Source organism: Bubalus bubalis, chromosome 24 (assembly GCF_019923935.1).
Source record: "Bubalus bubalis isolate 160015118507 breed Murrah chromosome 24, NDDB_SH_1, whole genome shotgun sequence".
Taxonomy (NCBI): domain Eukaryota; kingdom Metazoa; phylum Chordata; class Mammalia; order Artiodactyla; family Bovidae; genus Bubalus; species Bubalus bubalis.
In genome coordinates, this window is record NC_059180.1 from 38,435,162 (window position 1) to 38,454,009 (window position 18,848).

Sequence of the window (18,848 nt, forward strand, 5' to 3'; positions counted from 1 at the left end):
TCTCACCCACTGCTCTACAGAACATGGACCTCCTTTTTTCTCTTTAAAGACAATCACCCGTGGGGCCTGGGATGAGTCTCAGATAAGACTCTCTGAGTCTCGGCCGTGCGGCCTCCGGGGGCCCGGGCCTAACGCACACGTCTTGACGGCACCTCTGTCCCGTGAGGGGGGAGACCTGGTGCCCGCTGGGAGCCAGTGGCCTTGCCACACCGCCCACGTGCCCAGCCCCCCCGAGACCCACCTGGACCGGGCGATTGCCCAGGAAGTTCAGGTCCATGTTCTCTCCAAAGAGGTAACCTTCAGGGTGAGGGGTGTCGAATTTCTCACCTCCCATGAAAAAGTGCGATGCGAAGTAGTTTCCTGGTTAAAAAAAAAAAGGAGACGTGGCTGTAGACAATGAGGCCCAGCGCGGCCCACTGGGAGCATCTCGCGGCCCAGCAGCTCCGCCTGAGAGGGGCCGCTCCACACACGGCCTCGGCCCCTCCACCGGCCCGGGCGCCCCCGCCCCGCTCAGGGACTCGCCCCGCTCCTTCACCACTTCCTTCTGCAGCAGGTTGAGCTCTGTGCCCGGCAAGGACATGTCCCAGCCCCAACCCCTGGCATGTGTGTGCCTGACCTTGTATGGAGATACGTGCAGATGTAAGTAAGTTCAGAGGAGGTCAGACAGGACGGGGGTCCTAAACCCAGAGACACCGGTCTCTAAGAGAAAGAGGGCGAGGTGGACACAGACACAGAGCGGGGCAGGCCCTGTGAGGACGGAGCAGAGGCTGGAGCGAGGGAGCCACAAGGCAAGGAAGCCTGGAGCTGCCGGAAGCTGGGGGACGAGGAAGGAGCCTTCTGCAGAGCCTTCAGAAAAAACCAACCCTGTGGACACTCGATTTAGGATCTCTGGCCTCCAGAGCAGTGAACATAAATTCTGCTGTTTTAAATCACCCAGTCTGAGGCACCTCATTACAGCAGCCATAGGAAACGAATGGGCTTCCCTGGTGGCTTAGACGGTGAAGAATCTGCCTGCAGTGCAGGAGACCAGGATCCGATCCCTGGGTCAGGAAGATCCCCTGGAGAAGGAAACGGCAACCCACTCCCGTATTCTTGCCTAGAGAATCCGGTGGATAGAGGAGCCTGGTAGGCTGCAGTCCATGGGGTCGCAAGGAGTCAGACACGACTGAGTGACTCACACACACACCCCCCCAGGAAATGACACCTTCTCTGACCCCCAGACTAAGTCAGCACCCCCCTCCACCTCAAATCTGAACCCCAAGGACCTTTTTTATCTCGGCACCGACCACAATTTAAACTGTGTGGACCTGAGTTATCTCGTTCCTACCAACTCCCTGCAGACCTGAGGCTATATACCCCCAGAATGCATGCACGCATGCTAAGTCGCTTCAGTCATGTCTGACTCTGTGTGACCCCGCTGATGGCAGCCCACCAGGCTCCTCTGTCCCTGGGATTCTCCAGACAAGAATAGTGGAGTGGGTTGCCATGAGTATCTAAGCACTAAATCCACATTTCTTATAAAAATAGATGGATGGGGCCTCGGACATGGGTCAGCTTCAAAGGACTGAGCTCACAGCCTCACTGGGGGAAACGCTGAGAGTACCACCTCCCCCAAGCTCTCTGATCTGATACCTGCCCACTGTCCCCCTTTTCTCTCTGGCACAGAGATAGGCAGGGTGGCCACAGGGCCCTGTGGAGTGTGAGCTAGAGGGAACTGTGGGCCCTCGAGCTCTGCTGGGTGCTCTGCATGGATCCCAGTGTCCCTCCTAAGAAACGCAGCCTTGGATACAGGGGACATGGCCAAGGTTGCCTAGGCCGGAAGGCTCAGAACCAGGAGTCCAGCCTGGTGGCTCCAGCTGGCAGAGAACACAGACAGGACGTATGAGGCCACGGTGTACTCCCAGCCCACATGTGGACCAAAAACCAGAGCGAACCACAGTAAGAGAAAAGGAATACAGTGGTGACAAGTTAAATAAACATAACACCCCTGATTTCATGGAGCATCATATGTGCGTGCTCACTCGTCATGTTCAACTCTTCGTGATCCCGTAGACTCTAGCCCCCCCAGGCTCCTCTGTCCACAGAAGTCTCCAGACAAGAATACTGGATTGAGTTGCCATTTCCTTCTCCAGGGGATCTTCACGACCCAGAGATAGAACCCAGGTCTCTTGCATTCCTACCAACAATGTAAGAAGTTTCCCTTTTCTCCACACCCTCTCCAGCCTCTGTTGTTATATCAACTATGTGTGAAAGTCACTCAGTCATGTCCGACTCTCTGCGACCCCAAGGGCTGTACAGTTCATGAAATTCAACTATAGAATATCAACTATAGTTTTTAAAATTATGGCTAAAACAAATCCACGCCTCTGCCCCCTCTCTGCTGCATGGCTGAGGGACAGTCGGCCTCGGACGGCTCGCCCCACCTCTGCCTGAGGGACTCAGACTTTGCCCTACTTACGGGCATCCCAGTGACCTGGGTGAGAAAATAAACAGCCACCAAAACAGAGACCGAGCGTGCCTTCCTGGGAGGCTCCCAGCACCCCTGCCTGCGGCTGTTTTCCTTTACACACGTCAGCCGTGGAAGGACAGGTCAGGTGTAAAGCCTACCCATGTTCATCGTCTTCCAGGATGAGGAAAATCATGGCTGTTTCCATGACAACCCATGGAGGCAGGCAGCGGGCTTCTGGGGTTCCTTTCTGCATTATGTATTCACTTTCACACGTCTGGCTGTACACACGTGTGTGACCATCATTTACAAAAGAAAACTGGAAACATTTTAGTTTCTTAAACGAACTAACCCTGCTAAGTAGCTAGGTGCCAGGACATACAAAAATCTCCTTGGGATCAGAGTCAAAAGGCAAAGTGCTGGTCAGCGTGGTGAGCGAGCCCGACTCAAGTGGAATGAAAGGGGTGGGCAGGATCCACACCACACAGTCAGGCATCTTCGAGGAGGTGCAGAGAGCGGGAACGTAAACCACCCCCCTCTATGTTCTCCCCAAAACATTGGCTGTGCACCCACAGTGCTATCAAAACCCAAGTTGATCAGGAGACCAGAGTCTGAGACCCCACTGCAGAGTGAGTGTTTGTGTCCCCCCCTGAATTCACATGTTGAAACCCAAGCCCCAGCATGATGGTGTCAGGACGTGAGGCTTTCAGGAAGTGATCATGTCATGAGGCGCTCTGATGAACGGGGTCAGTGCCCTTGCAAATGAGGCCCCACAGAGCCCCCCACCCCTCCCGCCATGTGGGGACACAGAAGGCAGCCGTCTATGAACCAGGAAGAGGGCCCCCAGACAAGGAATCTGCCAGCATACTGCGTTCCGGCAGCCCCAGGGGACAAGGACAGACCCCAGAGCCAGAGTGTCCAGATGTCCGGACTCACGTGTGCGCGTGCTCAGCCGCTCAGTCACACTTTCCAAAGGTCATTTCATTAATATAAACTCGGGTGTGGTTGCAAAGGGTATGTTAAGAAGATTAAAAGACACCCATTACACGGTATCACTCTTCCCCAAGGAAATTTCAAGGGTTTGAGGAATTCTGTGCCAGAAACAGGTGAAGACCAAATGTATATTTCTTATTACAAATCACGATGCCCCTGCCAGGTAAACTGTGATATGGACTGAGACACCCAGGGGCCCTGCTAAGAAACGCAGCTGCCCTGGAACCTGGGCGGCCACGTGTGGGCTTCACTCGGCCGCCCAGGTGTCTGGACGGAGGGGAGTAGGAAAGGCGAGAAGGCCGGGAACAGTCCATCCATTCCCCTGGCTGAAAATCCTTTTCGCTTTACCACCGCACAGAAGTTCCTGGCTTGCTGACACCCGCTGCCGTCACACTCTAGCTGGGCCTGCACCCCAGGGGTCAGGAAAGCACTGTCCGCAGAGAGGGCTGACCACAGAAAGCCTCTCCAGGGCCATGAGATCACCCGCCAGGTGGGAGACAGCCCCTCGGACTACGAGCCTGTGCCCCAAAACTCAGAGGAGCCAAACCCCGGGGCCCACCCACCGCGATTGGCCTGCTCAGGGATTCCCCAGGGTCACAGTCACACATATGCACGGAACAGCTCCTCCACTCCCCATGTTCAGGCTGGGGAACTCGGTGCAGCCCAACCTCCTGGGGCCTTGGCGTCCCCAGTAACATGAGGCCTCGGTCAACAACACCGGCTTCAGAGGAGGGCTGCTGGGCATGCCCTGAGGACAGGAGGAGCTGATTATGCAAAGGAGCTTTGCGTGGGTGAGGAGACACCTGATAAACACCAGTGCTTCCTGGCCTCCCTGCCACGTGAAAGCCGTACCAGAGTGGACAGCGTAAGTGAAAAGCTCTCACCCACCCTCCATGGAGGGAAGAACATTGAGTTGAGAAGGGTTCTGACCGAGCAAAGCCTCTGCTTTGGTGAATCCCCACCTCTTTCGGGGGGAGAGGTCACACACACACACTTCTTTGGTGAACAAGTCCTCCACACACGGAGCTGGGCCCCGGCGGCCCCCAGCACACTCAAGTCCCAGCCGCTGACACAGCTGGGGGGCTGCAGTCGTCACCTGACCGTGCCGGGCCGTTCCCAGATTCTGCCCCCAGCCCTGGGAGCTGGCCCAGGACCGCGGGACTTGGTCCCTGAGGGTGAAGCCAGCTCTGTGCCCGTCACAGCAGGGCGACACTGAGGCCCAGGCGGCTGGGGCTCCATGGTCTCCTCCTGGCTTCCGGTGCCGGGTTCCCCATCCTGGGTTCCGGAGACCGCCCCCACCCCCGCCGGGCTGTCAGCGCATGTTCTGCTGGGAGAGCTGGTGTAAGCGCCAGTGTCCAAAGAACTCACAACGAAATAAACAGCACTTAGGAAAACGCTCCTGCCACTGAGTGAGGAGACAGAGGAAATCCAGTATTATTTCTTTTTTAAATATGCAAAAGATCTCACAAAAAGAGGAAGAGAAGTGAATGGCAATTTATATATAAAAACATACCCAGTCTAACTAAAAATAAATAAATAAACTAAAACTACCACAAGATATCCATGGCTAGTATCAAAAAGAAGAGCGACATAACAGAACACGCACACACACACACACACACGCACAGGTGAGAATGCAGAACCCCTGCAGCTCTGGTGGGGGTGTGAACAGGCCCCCACCACACTACAAAAGCTTCGGACTCTGCACACACACACCCGAGAGGGCCAGACCCACGGCCAGGAATGAAAACAGCCCGAGGGACGGGCGTTCAGGGCTGTCGGGACAGACACAGAAAGCAGCGTGGCAGCTGCCAGGGGCTGGGGGAGGCAGCAACGGGACGGAGTTTCAGCTCCGCAGGAGGGCGACGGTGGGGCTGGCCACACGGCCGTGGATGCGTGCTGAATGCCTCGGAACTACACACTTAAAATGGGCAGGATGGTAATTGTCACGTGGAATTCACCGCAATTATTTTAAAAAGTGAAAAAGCCAAGGGCACCCAAGGAAATCAGACTGGTGGGCACAGAAGCCAGTCACAAGAGTGTCCTCAGCAGCATTACTCGTGAGCATGAACTAGAACCCCCGCAGCGCCCTCCACGCGAGCTCACAGCTGCACACACAGCGGCACCCACAGACGCGGGGGCATCACGTGGCAGAGACAGGAAACGTTGCCGCCCGCCCACAGCCTCAGCCTTCGCATCGCCCAACATGCAGCCAAGAGCGTCTGCTTCCATTTACACCAAGTTCAGGAGCAGGCACGACTCACCTCCGCTGGAGCCTCCCAGGGAGGAGGGGCAGAGACTGGGGAGGGGCACCGGGGGCTTCAGGGGCCGCGGCTGCTCGAGTCCACCAGCCCGCCCGCCGGGTGATGGCCCAGCATATGGAAGCCCCTGCCCTGTGCGTCTCCCAAGTATGTGACACTGTGACTGCGGACATACGTGTGCACATGGACATACGTGTGCACACACTGCATGTTTCTGCAGCACCGAACTGAACACAGTTCCTCCTTTCGGGTCCTCCTAAAGCACCGAGGGCACCCGGTCACTCAGGGCCACCGCAGGATTGCAGGGACAGGACCCCCGGCTAACAGAAAGTGGAGGCTATCTAACAGTGGACCCCAGGGCTGACCGGGGGGACCCAGCACCCTCTCCGGAGGCCAACATCTCAGGCACTGGGCACCCAGGACCAAGCCAACACCGCGTGGGATGAAAGGATGAGAAACCACCGTTCCCCAGCCGTGCCCTTGCTCCCAGCTCAGGGACAGCCGGCCAGTGATCTCTAGACAGCGAGGGACCCCCACTCCGCTCCACACCATCAACTCGTCTGCAGACGGGCGGGGTGCAGGCCAGGCTTCCCCAGCTCCCAGGAGCCGAGCAGATGCCAAGACAGTTGGCAGACCTGAGCGATTCCACTGCTGTTCACAGCCTGCGCCCAACGCTGCGGGGGCGGCATGCAAGGCCCCACTGCCCTTCGTTTCACAAAATAACACGGAAACGTGAGGCCCAACGCCTATACCAGACCACACGGAAACACACAGGAACGGCCCCATGCCGGCGTCTGGCCGCCGGCCCCCAGCTGGGGGGTGAGGCGGGCGGCGGTGGTCACCGCCCGGCAGGTCATCCAGGAAGTGCAGGACTTTCCCAGGAAGCTGCCAGGCCTGGGAACACTCAGGCCGAGGCTGGGTCCCACCCGCCAGCTCCTGTGGACTCGCAGAGTCTGGAATGAGGGGCCCAGGCACCAGAGGTTAACTTAACCCTAGAGGCGCGGAAGTGGGGCCTCAGCGCAGGCGACCGGCCCAAGGTCACGGGGCAGCTCAGGGCGCAGGGCCTCTGGACCCTGAATCCAGGGCCCCTCCTGCCACAGCTCCAGAGGCAGGAGGTGACTCCCTCTCCCAAGGCTGGGCCGAGCTCCGCCTGTGCCCACCCGGTGCGTGTGGTCAGCACAACTAGGCCACCCCAACCGTGGGGAAGTGCACACCCGCACCCCTTTGACCCTGGGTAGCCGGACCCTCCACGCCACAGCCAACCTCCAGGCACGGGATGAAAAGCCCACTGGTCAGCCGGCCTGCCCAGCACAAGCCCGGGCTTCCTCCCCTGGTGCCAGCTGAGAGGGCAACACAGCAGAGCCCAGGAGCCACATAAAGGATGCACGGACCCCCAGAACCCCGAGGGCAAGCGCCACGACGAACTGCAGCCCCAGTGGGCACAGGGGACAAGCATCCACCGCTGAGGTGTCTAAATCCGAGCGACCCACGGCTTCTCCCTCAGGGAGACAGGTCCTCGCATGCCCACCACCACCTGCAAGGGTTTTTGTTTCCGCTTCTACCTAAAGCAGAAAGGTTTGTTGTTGCTGTGTAACAAAAAATGTTAACAACCGAAGCTCAGGAGATACAGCTTGTTTATACAGCTCTTTCAATGACAAAATCCAAACTGAGTTCATGTGAGCCAAAGCTCAGAACCGGCTCTGCCACATGAACGGTGCAGGGGGCATAATGCCAGCAACAATGGCATAGAGCTCTGAGACCACCGAGGGCAGGTGCAGCCCCTTCCCCACCCCCACCCCTCCACCACCAACCTCGGGGCTCCGAATGTAAGCTCACTGCCCCCAGGACACTGATGGGGCCCATGGACCCAGAGGGTCCCCTGGGGGATACAGAGAGTACTCTCTCGTCTGGAACACCTGCCTCGGTTCTTTCCTTTAGGCATCAACTAACCAGAGTCAGCAAGGCCCCATCCAGAAAGGGCAAACCCAACACAGGTGGCAGCCGTCACAAGCAGACACCTCTAGATGCCACCAACACAGAAGTACACACCCAAAGTCTCCTGGCACGCACCTTGGGCCCCTCATCGCATGGTGGCAGGCCCAGAAGTCCATGGACCCCCAGCTGCCACCTCGGGAATAAGATGCAGCCCAGCGACTTCTCTGGTGGTCCAGTGGCTAAGTCTCCGAGCTCCCAATGCCTGGGGCCTGGGTTCAACCCCTGATCAGGGAACTAGACCCCACATGCCACAACTAAGACCCAGTGCAGTCACATAAATAAACCTTGAAAAAAGAAAAAAGTGAGCAGCCTGCACACTACAGAAGGGGGTGCTTTCTACAAGGCCGGCTGCACAAGCATTTATTAAACACCTGCCGTGTGCAGGCCCGGGTGCTGGGAGACAAAGCACAGTCTGATTTCTAGCTCCTTTGCCAAAGAGAACAAAAGTCTAGCGTCGTGAGGACATGACAACGTTCCAACGAGACAGTGAAAGTGCTAGTCGCTCAGTCGCGTCTGACTCTGTGACCCCATGGGCCGTAGCCCGCCAGGCTCCTCTGTCCCTGGAATTCTCCAGGCAAGAATACTGGAGTGGGTAGCCATTCCCTTCTCCAGGGCATCTTCCAGACCCAGGGATCAAACCTGGGTCTCCTGTGTTACACATTCCTTACCGTCTGAGCTACTAGGGAAGTCCCTCTGATGAGATAAAGGAGGTGAAAATGCTCTGAAAGGACACGCACCTGATACACAAAAGGTTCAGGTCCGGGGCGTATTTCACGTCCACCTGAGGGGCTGGTGGGTCAGGTGGCTGGCGGCCCCTCCTGACACTCCTCCTGGGTGACCCATCCCTGCCATGACCTCCCTCAAACACCAGGGCAGGGCCGCAAAGACGCACAGGGCTGGAAAGACACGCGAGTCACCCAGGAGGAGGAACAGCCAACCATGGAGCAGCAGCCCAAGACCAGGCGCTCCTGTGGGGCCCTGTGCGCCCCAGGCTCCCCCGGCAACAGCACCCTTCTCCCTCAGGGCTCCAGCCAGGTGTCTAACGCCGGCTCTAGCCCTCGGCGGGGGACCGGCCACCTGTGCGATGGGGGCAAGGGACAGCAGGGCAACAGCGTGCAGGAATTTACCATCAACTGATCTCCGATGAAGGTACAAAGGCAATTTGATGGGAAAAGAGAAGGCTTTTCAACAAATGCTGCTGAAGTAACTGAATATCCATGTGCCGGAAATAAAAACACAAAAACCGAGATCTTGACCTCAAACTATACATTAAAAGAATTAACTCAAACTGGATCACAAACCTTAATGTTTCCGCTAAAACTATAAAATTTTAAGGAAAAAAAATAGAGGAGAAAAATCTCTGTGGCCTTGAGCTAGGCAAAGATCTTTAAGGTGTAATTCCAAAAACATTAAACGTTAAGACAATTGGGGAATTCCTTGGCAGTCCAGTGGTTAGGACTCCACATTCTCACTGCCAAGGGCCCAGATTCAATCCTTCCTTGGGGAACAATCCAACAAGCCACAGGGTGTGGCTAAAAAAAAAAAAAAGAAACATGATAAACTGGACTTAACCAAAATTTAAAACTTCTGCTCAAAAGGCACCATTAAGAAAATGAAAAAGACAACCGCAGACTGCCGGAAAACATTTACAAATCACAGAGCTGATACATGAATTGTATCATCATATCCAGAACCCATAAAGAACTCTTCACCACTCAATAATAAGACAATGCAACTTCTGAAAAGTGAACTAGCCTAGTAGAGCCACGCCCACCCCATCCCTAACCTGCCCCCCAACCCCGCACACAGAAGACCTCAACAGCATTAGTCATCAGGAAAATGCAAATCAAAACCACGAGATACCACTTCACACCCACTAAGACGACTCTAATTAAAAAGGTAGACAATAACAAGGGTTGACAAGAATGCCGGGAATTTGGAACCCTCACACACTGCTGATGGGAATAAATGAGGCAACCATTATATTATGGAAAACAGTTTGGCAGTTCCTCAAAAGGTTAAACAGATGACCCAACACTTCCACTCCCCGGTGTACACCAAACAGAACTGAACACACCACACAAATGTCCATGAATGTTGACAGCGGCATTATTCCTAACAGCCACAAGGTGAAAACACCTCAAGTGTACATTAGCTGGTGAACAGATAAACAAAATGCACTACAGCCACACCGCAAAGCACAACGTGGGTGAGCCTCAAAAACGTCATGCTAAGTGGAAGAAGCCAGACACACACACAAAAGGCTGATTCCAGCATCCGAAATGTCCAGGGAGGACTAACTTTGAAGACAGAACACAGATCAGGGATGGGGCGGGGGTGGGGGTGACGGCGGAGAGCGCCCGTGAACCGCACGAGGCAAGGAGACGTTGAGGGGTGATGGGAAGGTCTGAAACTGACTCTGCTGACGGCGTCAGGATTCTGTAAGCTTACAGGAAGTCACCAGACCACAGCTTTACACAGAATGAGTTGTACGGCACAGGACTGATACTGCAATAAAGCTGTTACGAGTGAAATAAGTAAATACAATGAAAACAAAGTGAATGCGGTTCAATTCAAGCTACGAACGTAGTATTACAGTGTGCGCTGAAAGTTTTGAAGTCAAAGAAAATTGGACAGGAGATTTTTAAAAGTCCTCACCCCACCCAACCCCCCCCACACACACACACAGGTAACCTTATTGCAATAATCATTTCCCTGATATATATATATATATATATATACACACCCATATCAAATCATTGCACTATACACTTAAAAGTTATGCAATGTGTCAATTATATCTCAATAAAGTCAGAAAAAAATTGGACAGTGTTACAGACGTGTTAAAAATAAATATTAGCAGGGGTTCTTGGGTGGCTCAGTAGTAAAGAATCCATCTGCCAATGTAGGAGACATAGGTTCACACTGTGGACTGCAGCCAGCCAGGCTCCTCTGTCCATAGGACTTTCCAGGCAAGAACCCTGAAGTGGGTTGCCGTGTCCTCCTCCAGGGGATCTTCCCAACCCAGGGATCGAACCCACATCCCTGGTGTCTCCTGCATTGGCAGGCTGCTTCTTTAGGGCTGAGCCACCAGGGAAGCCCAACTGAGCCCATACGCCACAACTACTGCGCCTGGGAACCCCAAGTACTGAAGCCTGGGCATGCTTAGAGCCGGTGCTCTGCAACAAGAGGGCCACTGCAGTGAGAAGCCTGAGTCCTCCAACTTGAGAGTATCCCCCACTCGCTGCAACTAGAGAAAAGCCCACGCAGCAACAAAGACCCAGCTCAGCCAAAAATAAATTAATAAATAACATTTTTTTAAAAGATCTCAAGCAAATTCTAGCTCCCAATGATTCTTTGTCCATAACAGAATCAACAAAATTGGCAGAGACCTGAAAAGATAACAACTTTCTCATAAACTGATTGTATAGTCCAGAGGTCCCTAAAATCATATCAACCCCCCCCTTCCATCCCCAGCCCACTCTTGAGGAAACATACTCAAGTCCTGCTCGAGTCGACTGCCTCCCAGAACAAGGTGGCCCGAGAGAGAAGGAAGCAGAAAGAGCAGCCTTTGGACTGGACAGGCCCAGGAGGGCTCTAATCTCGCTGGCAGCAAAACTGAGGTGCACATGGCACTCACCTGGGTGCCAGCCCCAGTCGATCAGTTGTGGCTGACTCGGGCGTCCAGGATCGGTAGGGGTGTCTGGACTGATTAACAAGGTCAGCCACGCAGAATGCAAAAGCAGGGCTCTAAGTGCCTTGCATTTGTGATTTCTTCTCCAAGTGCCCAACTGAAGGGACATGAGGTTTGCTCTGGTCCCAGGTGACCACCTTAAACTTACTGCTGTCTCTGCCAAGCCACAGCTAACTGCTATTAGAGTCTGAATGGATCACCTAATTTCCTCTATAAGCCAACACGGCAGCTAACAACTTGTGAAGACGTCTTGGGTGCTAAGCACTGTACGAGGATCAGCCCATTTTACAGATGAGGAAACTGTGACCCAGCGGGCTAGGTGGCTTGTCTAAGACTAGGAAGATTCAGCCAAAGGCGATCAGGAAGAACATCAGAGATGGCAGAGGATGACTTCAAATAACTGCTCCATCAGGTCTGGGATGTCAGCCTCCAGGGGATCCCCACACCAGCCGGGGCTTCCCTGTCCTTGGGCCAGGGACCAAGAAGGCATGGAGATCTCCCACGCCTATCAGGGAACAGGGCTCTCTGGCCCAGCTCTGACTGACCCCAACTGTGCTAGTCCCCACCCTGTTTATTTCTGCTGGTCCCAGACACTTGCCTTCTTTCCCCTTCCAAAATGAGAGCAGAGCAGTTCTCAAATTTGAGTGGACAGTCAACTCACCCTGACAATGGGTTTTAGATGCAGGTTCCTAGGCCCCCAGCAGACCCCCAGGAAATCTGAGGCAGGGCCTAAGGAACGCACCTTAAACAAGCTTCCCCATGGTCCTGGACCATACTCAGGGGAAACCTGGCCTGGGGGATGCCCACAGGCCAACTGAGAGGCCAAGAAACCATCAACGGGATGCAATGCTGCAGAAGCCAGAATCAAAGGCCCCAGTCTGAAAGTCCCCACGAGGCCCAAATACCCTATCCTCCTACCAGGCAAACGACCAGATGGGAGATGGAGCATGAGGAACCCGAGCTAAACCTCCAGGTCAGGCCACTCTCACCATCAGAGGCAGGAGAACAGTGTGTGTGTGTGTGTGTGTGTGTGTGTGTGTCTGTGGGGGGGGGGGGGGAGGTTCTGGGGGGAGGGGGACAGCTGGCCTGGGAGTCGAACTCCTGGTCCAGCTCTGAGACCCTGGGAAAGTCACTTCCTCCCTGGTGGCCCACATCTCTCAGGCACAAAAACGGTTGGCTGGAGAACCTGGTAGGTCCCCTCCAACTATCCCCTGGTTCTTCAGCAGCGACTCCCAGCTCCTCTCCCAAGGACAGTAATGCCTCCTTGGGCCCAGGCCCAGGCCCACTCCCAGCGCCTTCCCACCCACCCACTAAACACACGCGCCAGGCCACGGGAGAGCTAAACCTCTGTCCAGACGGGACAGAGAGGGGACCGTACAGAACCCTGGCCGGGTCTCCACACCGAGCCACCGAAGAAGGCGAAACTGGAGATGGAGTTATGTCGATCCCTTTGACAATGACCACTTTGTAAGCGCAAGCAAAGAGCCGGGCACGGGGTTAAGCCCTTGCCAGCTGCGCGCCCCAAAACCTCACCCCGGTCCTTGGGGAGGTTTCCTATCAAGTGTCTCCCGGGTGTGCAGCCGTGGGAGCGTGCAGCGCGCAGGGGCGAACTGACTGACCCAAGGTCACCCGGCCGGGCCGCGGCAGTCAGCGCCGGGCCGACCATCGCCCCAGGGTCCGGGTGGAGGGCTCGTGGAGCCCCAGACAGGGAAGCTGCAGGAAGGGCCGCGGGGCCGAGCAGAGCCCCCAGCCCACCCTCCGCCGCGGGGCCCCGCGGCAAGGCCCCGCCGCCCGCTGCCCGCGCGCTCCAGCCCGCGCGCCTCGCCGTCCGCGCCAGGGGCAGGAGCCCGGGGCGGGGCCGGGGCTGGAGTCGGGGCGGCCACTCACCGGACTTTGGGGGGTAGCGATAGGCCGAGTTCGCTTGGATATCGATGTCCTCCACGCCCGCGATGCGGCGGCTCAGGATGGAGCCCATGGTGGGCGGCGGGCCGGGCCGAGGCTGGGGCAGCGGCGGCGGCGGCGGCGGCGTCCTCACGCGGACATTGCCCGGACCAGGCCGCACGGACGCTCGCCCACGGCCGCGGGCGCACGGCCTCCCCAAGCCCCCACCCCCGGCTCGGCCCGGGGCCCGACGCCACGGCAGCCCTCCGCCCCACCGGGGCGCGAAGCACCTCGGGAAATGGAGTCCCCTCGTCGCAGTGGGGGCCGAGCGGCGGCGTGGAAAGCCCAACTGGGAACTACACTTCCCAGGAAGCTCCGCGCCCGGGTTCTCCGAAGTTGTTGACAAACCCTCCGGGACAAACCAAATGGACCTGAGTCCAGAGGGGAGAGACCATCAAAGTATCCTGCAAAGTATACAGCCCTTTGCATTCCAAAGCGCGAGACTAACATAATAAGTCTTTGGCTTTTTAACAGTTTGTTCATACATACACCTTTCGAGGAACCAACGCATTCCATTTACTCTTTGAAATACCTCCCTGAGCTACCATGGTTCTCCCCACTTCCCAGGGTTTGATCTCCTGGCCCGGCCAGCAGAGGGCAGACCCTCACCTGCCACCCGGCATAGAAGAGCTGGGGGTGGAACCCAAGGTTGCTTGGAGGAGTGCCCACATGGGAAGCGAAGCACCTTTTCCAGAACTCAAGGCATCTCACCGTCTCCACGTCCAGGACAATTATTTTGAAGACATCAAGTCCCCCGCAGAGGCAGTAAACCTCTCCCCATTTTAAAGACAGGGAAACTGAAGCACAAAGAAGAGAGGGCTTAAGGGTGCTTAAGCCAAGTTCAAAGAATCCAGGTTAGACCCTAACTGAACCGCCAGGGAATTCCCCAACTTTCCATTTGAATAAATATTTATAAATAAACAAAAAGAATCAGGGTTAGAGTTAAAGCCTCCTCACAGGTTGTAAGGTACTTTCCTGGCTTTTGATTCGCGCAAAACTCTGTAAGCAGGCAAGTGAGGATCTGTTTTTACCAACTTTTCAGTTGAGAAACGGCTCTTCTGAGAAGAAAGTGGCTTCCCAAGACAAGTCTGTTCTATTAAGAAAGGAGCTGGGGGACTTCTCTGGTGGTCTGGTGCCTAAGACGCTGTGGTCCCAATGCAGGGGGCCTGGGTTCCATCCCTGGTCAGGAAACTGGATCCCACATAGTGCAACTAAGAGTTTGCATGCCTCAACTAAAACACTACACATGCCTCAGTGTAGACTGAAAGATCCTGTGTGCCACAACCAAGACCCTGCGCAGCCAAACAAATAAGTTATATGTATATGTATAAAGGAGCTAAGGAGGGCAGAGGCTGGCTAGGAGTCTTAGATGGTAAATTCACCACTGTCCACATTAAAGTGAGTCTTAACACCTTTCAGGACTCCAGAATCCTACCTTCCTATTTTCATGGGGCCTGGGAAGCCAAAAGTCAAAGGAAGTGAAGGACTTGTGTGATTGTAAGGGAGAGTGCAGGTCTTGGGGGAGCCTGATCTAACTAACCTCTCAGCCGTGCAAGCAAGAACCCCGTTTACTGAGCAGCTACTCTGTGCCAGACGTTGGTGTTGAACCCTATCCACAAATTCTCTGCTGTAGGTTCTGTTTTCATTCCCAAGAAAACAGAAACAGGAACAGGAAAGAGGCTGGCAGAAGTGAAGTATCCCACTCAGTTTGCTTAGTAGATAAGTGGTAATAAAGCTGGAATTTGAACCAGGCCACTCCTTTTAATGTCACATTCCCCTGCCACCCCCAGCCCCCATCACCCAGACACAGGAATGCCCCAGTACCAGATTTCTTGTCTCTTGCTCCTAGATACCTCCACCCCATGCGACCATTCTTTCTTCACTTCAAATTTCTTTTTGTTGAATCACATAACGCTGTTATATCTGTTTGTTTATATACACAAACAGATAATACCAACACAGCATTCAATTGATCGGTCTCCCTGCTTGCGGGGAGGGAAGGAGGGTATTGTGGTTCCAGATGTTCCCACTGACAAATAATTCTAAAAGAATGTCCTCCCTACAGATCGTGGCCAGGGCAGTCATTTCCATGGGCTGATATTGGATCAATTAAAACACTCCTCTCAATAGAGCTTTGGACTTCAGGTATATTTTTCTGTGCTTATCCATGCCCCAGTGGGAGACGGGCACTTCCTGATTTGATACTGGTTCTACTATCAACATCTTGGCTGATTCATTTATTTACTCAACAAATATTTATCATGCAGCTACTATATGAAAAGCAGTGAGCCAGGCAAAGAGCCAGGCAATAGAGATTAAATGGTGAAACCACCAGATAGGGAACATCTAGTGAGGAAACAGACACTAAAGGTGAGCAAGTATGTAAGTAAAACACAGCGGGTGCTATAGGGGAGTGGCCTGAGGTGCAGTGAAATACTAGGAGAGACCTACTATTGCTAGGGGAGTCAGGGAAGATTTCTCTGAGGAGGTGATATTTAAGCTAGGACTTGAAATACAAGGAAGAGCCAACCAGGCAAACTCTGAGGGAGTGGGTCAGCCCAGATTCCAGGCAAGGATAACCACCTGTGCAACGGCCCCGAGGCAGCAGGCCCTGAGAAGCTGAGTGAGATCGATGAGCTCAAAGGCCAGTGCAACTAGAACCTAGTAGGCATGGAGAGTTCAGGGACAGGGATCAGAGGTCAGGCGGTGGCCACATCTTAAGGCCCCTCAGTTATTCAGGGATTTCCTGGTAGCTCAACTGGTAAAGAATCCACCTGCAATGCAGGAGACCCCAGTTTGATTCCTGGGTCAGGAAGATCCACTGGAGAAGGGATAGGCTACCCTCACTCCAGTATTCTTGGGCTTCCTTGGTGGCTCAGCTGGTAAAGAACCCGCCTGCAATGTGGGAGGCCTGCATTTGATCCCTGCGTTGGGAAGATCCCCTGGAGAAGGAAACCGCTACCCACTGTAGTATTCTCAAAGAGTTGGACACAACTGAGTCACTTTCACTTTTATTTAGGCAGCATCCGGTCCTTTGAAACACAAAGAAAGACCCCAGCCACACTCAGGGCCTCAGAGTGTAAGTCCCTCAAGCCCTTAGACTTCTCAAGCCTTCCAAGGGTGCACGATCCCTGACTAATTCTAGGCACCCTGTGGATGTCTGATAAATACATCTGTGGAGTGATTGAAAAAATGAACTTAGAGAGGAGGCTGGGATCCCGGGCCTTCCATAAACTGGCAGTGCCAACTTTCCCAAGGGCCTCAACCTCCCTGGACCTCAGGTAAAAAGAAGGCACTGCCGGAAATGCCCTTTATACCGCCCTCCCCCCATCTACTGACCCCAGCTGTCAGGCCCCATCTGAGCCTGCTAAGAAATCCAAAGTCCACTCTCTAGCCAGTCTGATCCTGGCTGAAAACAAGGTTGTTTTTTCCCTTCCCCACGGCCCCTTGGAAAACAAGTTGGCTGGGGGGCCACAGCAGGCAGAAGCGGGGGCCACAGGGGGCAGAAGGGTGACCTTTGCTCCTGCTGTCCCCACCTGCCCCACCAGCCAGCGGGCTGGCTTGGAAAAGTGCCTTCTGGGCTGGGCAAGTCTGGGCAGGTACCCGAATGGTGCTCCAATGAGGGTGAAGGACGCACAGGGAGGTATTTCCTGCCTTTCTAAGCAAGAAAAGTCCCCAGTGGGCCCTGCCAGGACAGCGCCCACCCTCCTGTGCCAGGAACACACCTTGCTGGCCCACTGGTGCCTGGTCTTTTCCACTGGCTCTGAACACTGTCAAGAGTGTAAGGAGGTCTGGATCCCAGCCTCAGTTTCCTTATCTCTAAAATGGGGCTTGAGTTCCCTACAGTTGTCCAGATGGAAGCACAGAGGTGCTAGAAACGGCGTTCTAAGCACCACAGGCATTAATGCCCCAGAGCAGTCCTGGGAGAGCTATGAGGATTCTACAAATCAGGAAACTTAAGTTCAGAGCCAATTCTGCAACAAGGCCCTGGGCAGGGACGGGCTCCCCTGGAACCAGATAATACCCAGAACATCGCCTAACAGTACTGAACCTCTCTACCACCATTTGGTCTCCATACTGTTCAGCCACAGTGATTCTAACGCGGATAACGGATCAGATGTACCAAAACCCCTCAATGGCCTTTAACCCGCCATCTCTCCAGGGCCTCCTGCTTCCTGAAGACACTTTCCACACTGGCAAATTCTACACCTGTCCTAGGGACTTTCGACACACGTCACACTCCACCCTAGGCACCATCCAACCCTTCTACTAGAATTTGTTCTCTGCATGCTTGGGGCCAGGTGAGAGCCAGACACAGAGTAAGGGCCCAATAAAGAGTTGCTCAACTAATGAAACGGGTCCAGGCAGCGCGGGGAACCGGAATAAGGTCAATCAGAGCCGGGGCAACCGAGCCCCGAGCCCCAGCTCCAAATACGGTGGGCCCTTCCAGGCTCCCCGCACACCCGACCTGCGACCTCAACCGGAAACGGCGTGTGTGGAGCTGTAAACACAGCCCGCAACCCACCCCCACCCCCACCCCCACGCGCTTTTCAGCCCCGCCCCCGCCCTCCACGTGATGCGCCCCCGCCTGCCCCTACCCAGTGCCCGCCCCCGCCGCTGCCTCATTGGGCAGCCAGCTTTGTTTACCTTATATGGCCAGGTCCTAACACCTCGCGGCCATCCATTGGCCAAGGAGCGGCCTCACTCACTTTACGTCACTCGGGACTGAAAGATGCAAATAAACCGGGGCATCCTGGGAGTGGAAGTTCGGGGGCCGCCCCGGAACTGGCTCCGAGCGGTCCTAGCGCCCGCACACTAAGAGTCGAGATTTCCGGCCAAGCGCACGAGATTTTGCGTGGGAAAGTGAGAGCGTCGCGCGGAGGGGTACCCCGGGGCTCCAGAGACTGCGGACCTCCCTTGTCAGTCCCAGCCCTCAGCCCTTCCTCCAGATTCTTCAGGCCTCCTGTGCCTGGTCCAGCATCGGGCCAGGGAGGGAGGGACCAGCGTCACAAGTGGGAGATGCAGGCTTCCAGTCCACGGGTGTTGGGGAAGGCTTGGAAGGCTCCCTGGAGGCGGTGACTCGAAGTAGAACCCTAAAAGGCAGATTGATTCATTCACTGAACAAGTAGTTGTAGGCGCCTGATGGACAGGGAGGCCTGGCATGCTGTAGTCCGTGGGGTCTCAGAGTCGGACACGACTGAGCGACTGAACTGAGTGTGCCAGGCTTTCGGTGCCTTACGGCCCTCGTGTTGATGATTTGTGCAAAAATAAGGCGCCTAGTCAACACGGGGGATGCCAACCACACTGGGGTTCGGGATCCTGGGGTCTTGGCCAACCACCAGCGTTTGCGTCCGTGCACGGTCTGTAGCCCCCGCCTCCTGACCACCCCCCCACCCCCCCAAATCGGTGCAGTCACGGCCTGGGCACGCGCCCGTCCAACTTCTGCACACTAAGTAGGCGCCTAACACTCAGGACACACCCTCGGGCCCGGCCCGGCCGAGCGCGGCGGAAGCGGCGC

At 55.3% G+C, this 18,848-nt stretch overlaps 1 protein-coding gene across 8 annotated transcripts in view; it reads right to left on the reverse strand.

The window, feature by feature from the left end:
* The window catches only part of MGRN1 (mahogunin ring finger 1), a 36,874-nt gene extending 23,355 nt beyond the window's left edge, over positions 1-13,519 (reverse strand). For 4 of the 8 annotated variants that reach the window (XM_044935882.2, XM_025274712.3, XM_025274714.3 and 1 more), the window contains exons 1-2: positions 13,277-13,519; positions 242-360 (exon numbers count right to left, since the gene is read on the reverse strand). In XM_044935882.2, coding sequence (XP_044791817.2) covers positions 242-360; positions 13,277-13,364 — 207 coding nt within the window. In that variant the 5' untranslated portion in view covers positions 13,365-13,519. The remainder of the gene's footprint in view (positions 1-241; positions 361-13,276) is intronic. The other 4 variants (XM_025274715.3, XM_044935884.2, XM_025274713.3 and 1 more) reach the window with 1 other exon arrangement.
* Positions 13,520-18,848: the final 5,329 nt, after the last annotated feature.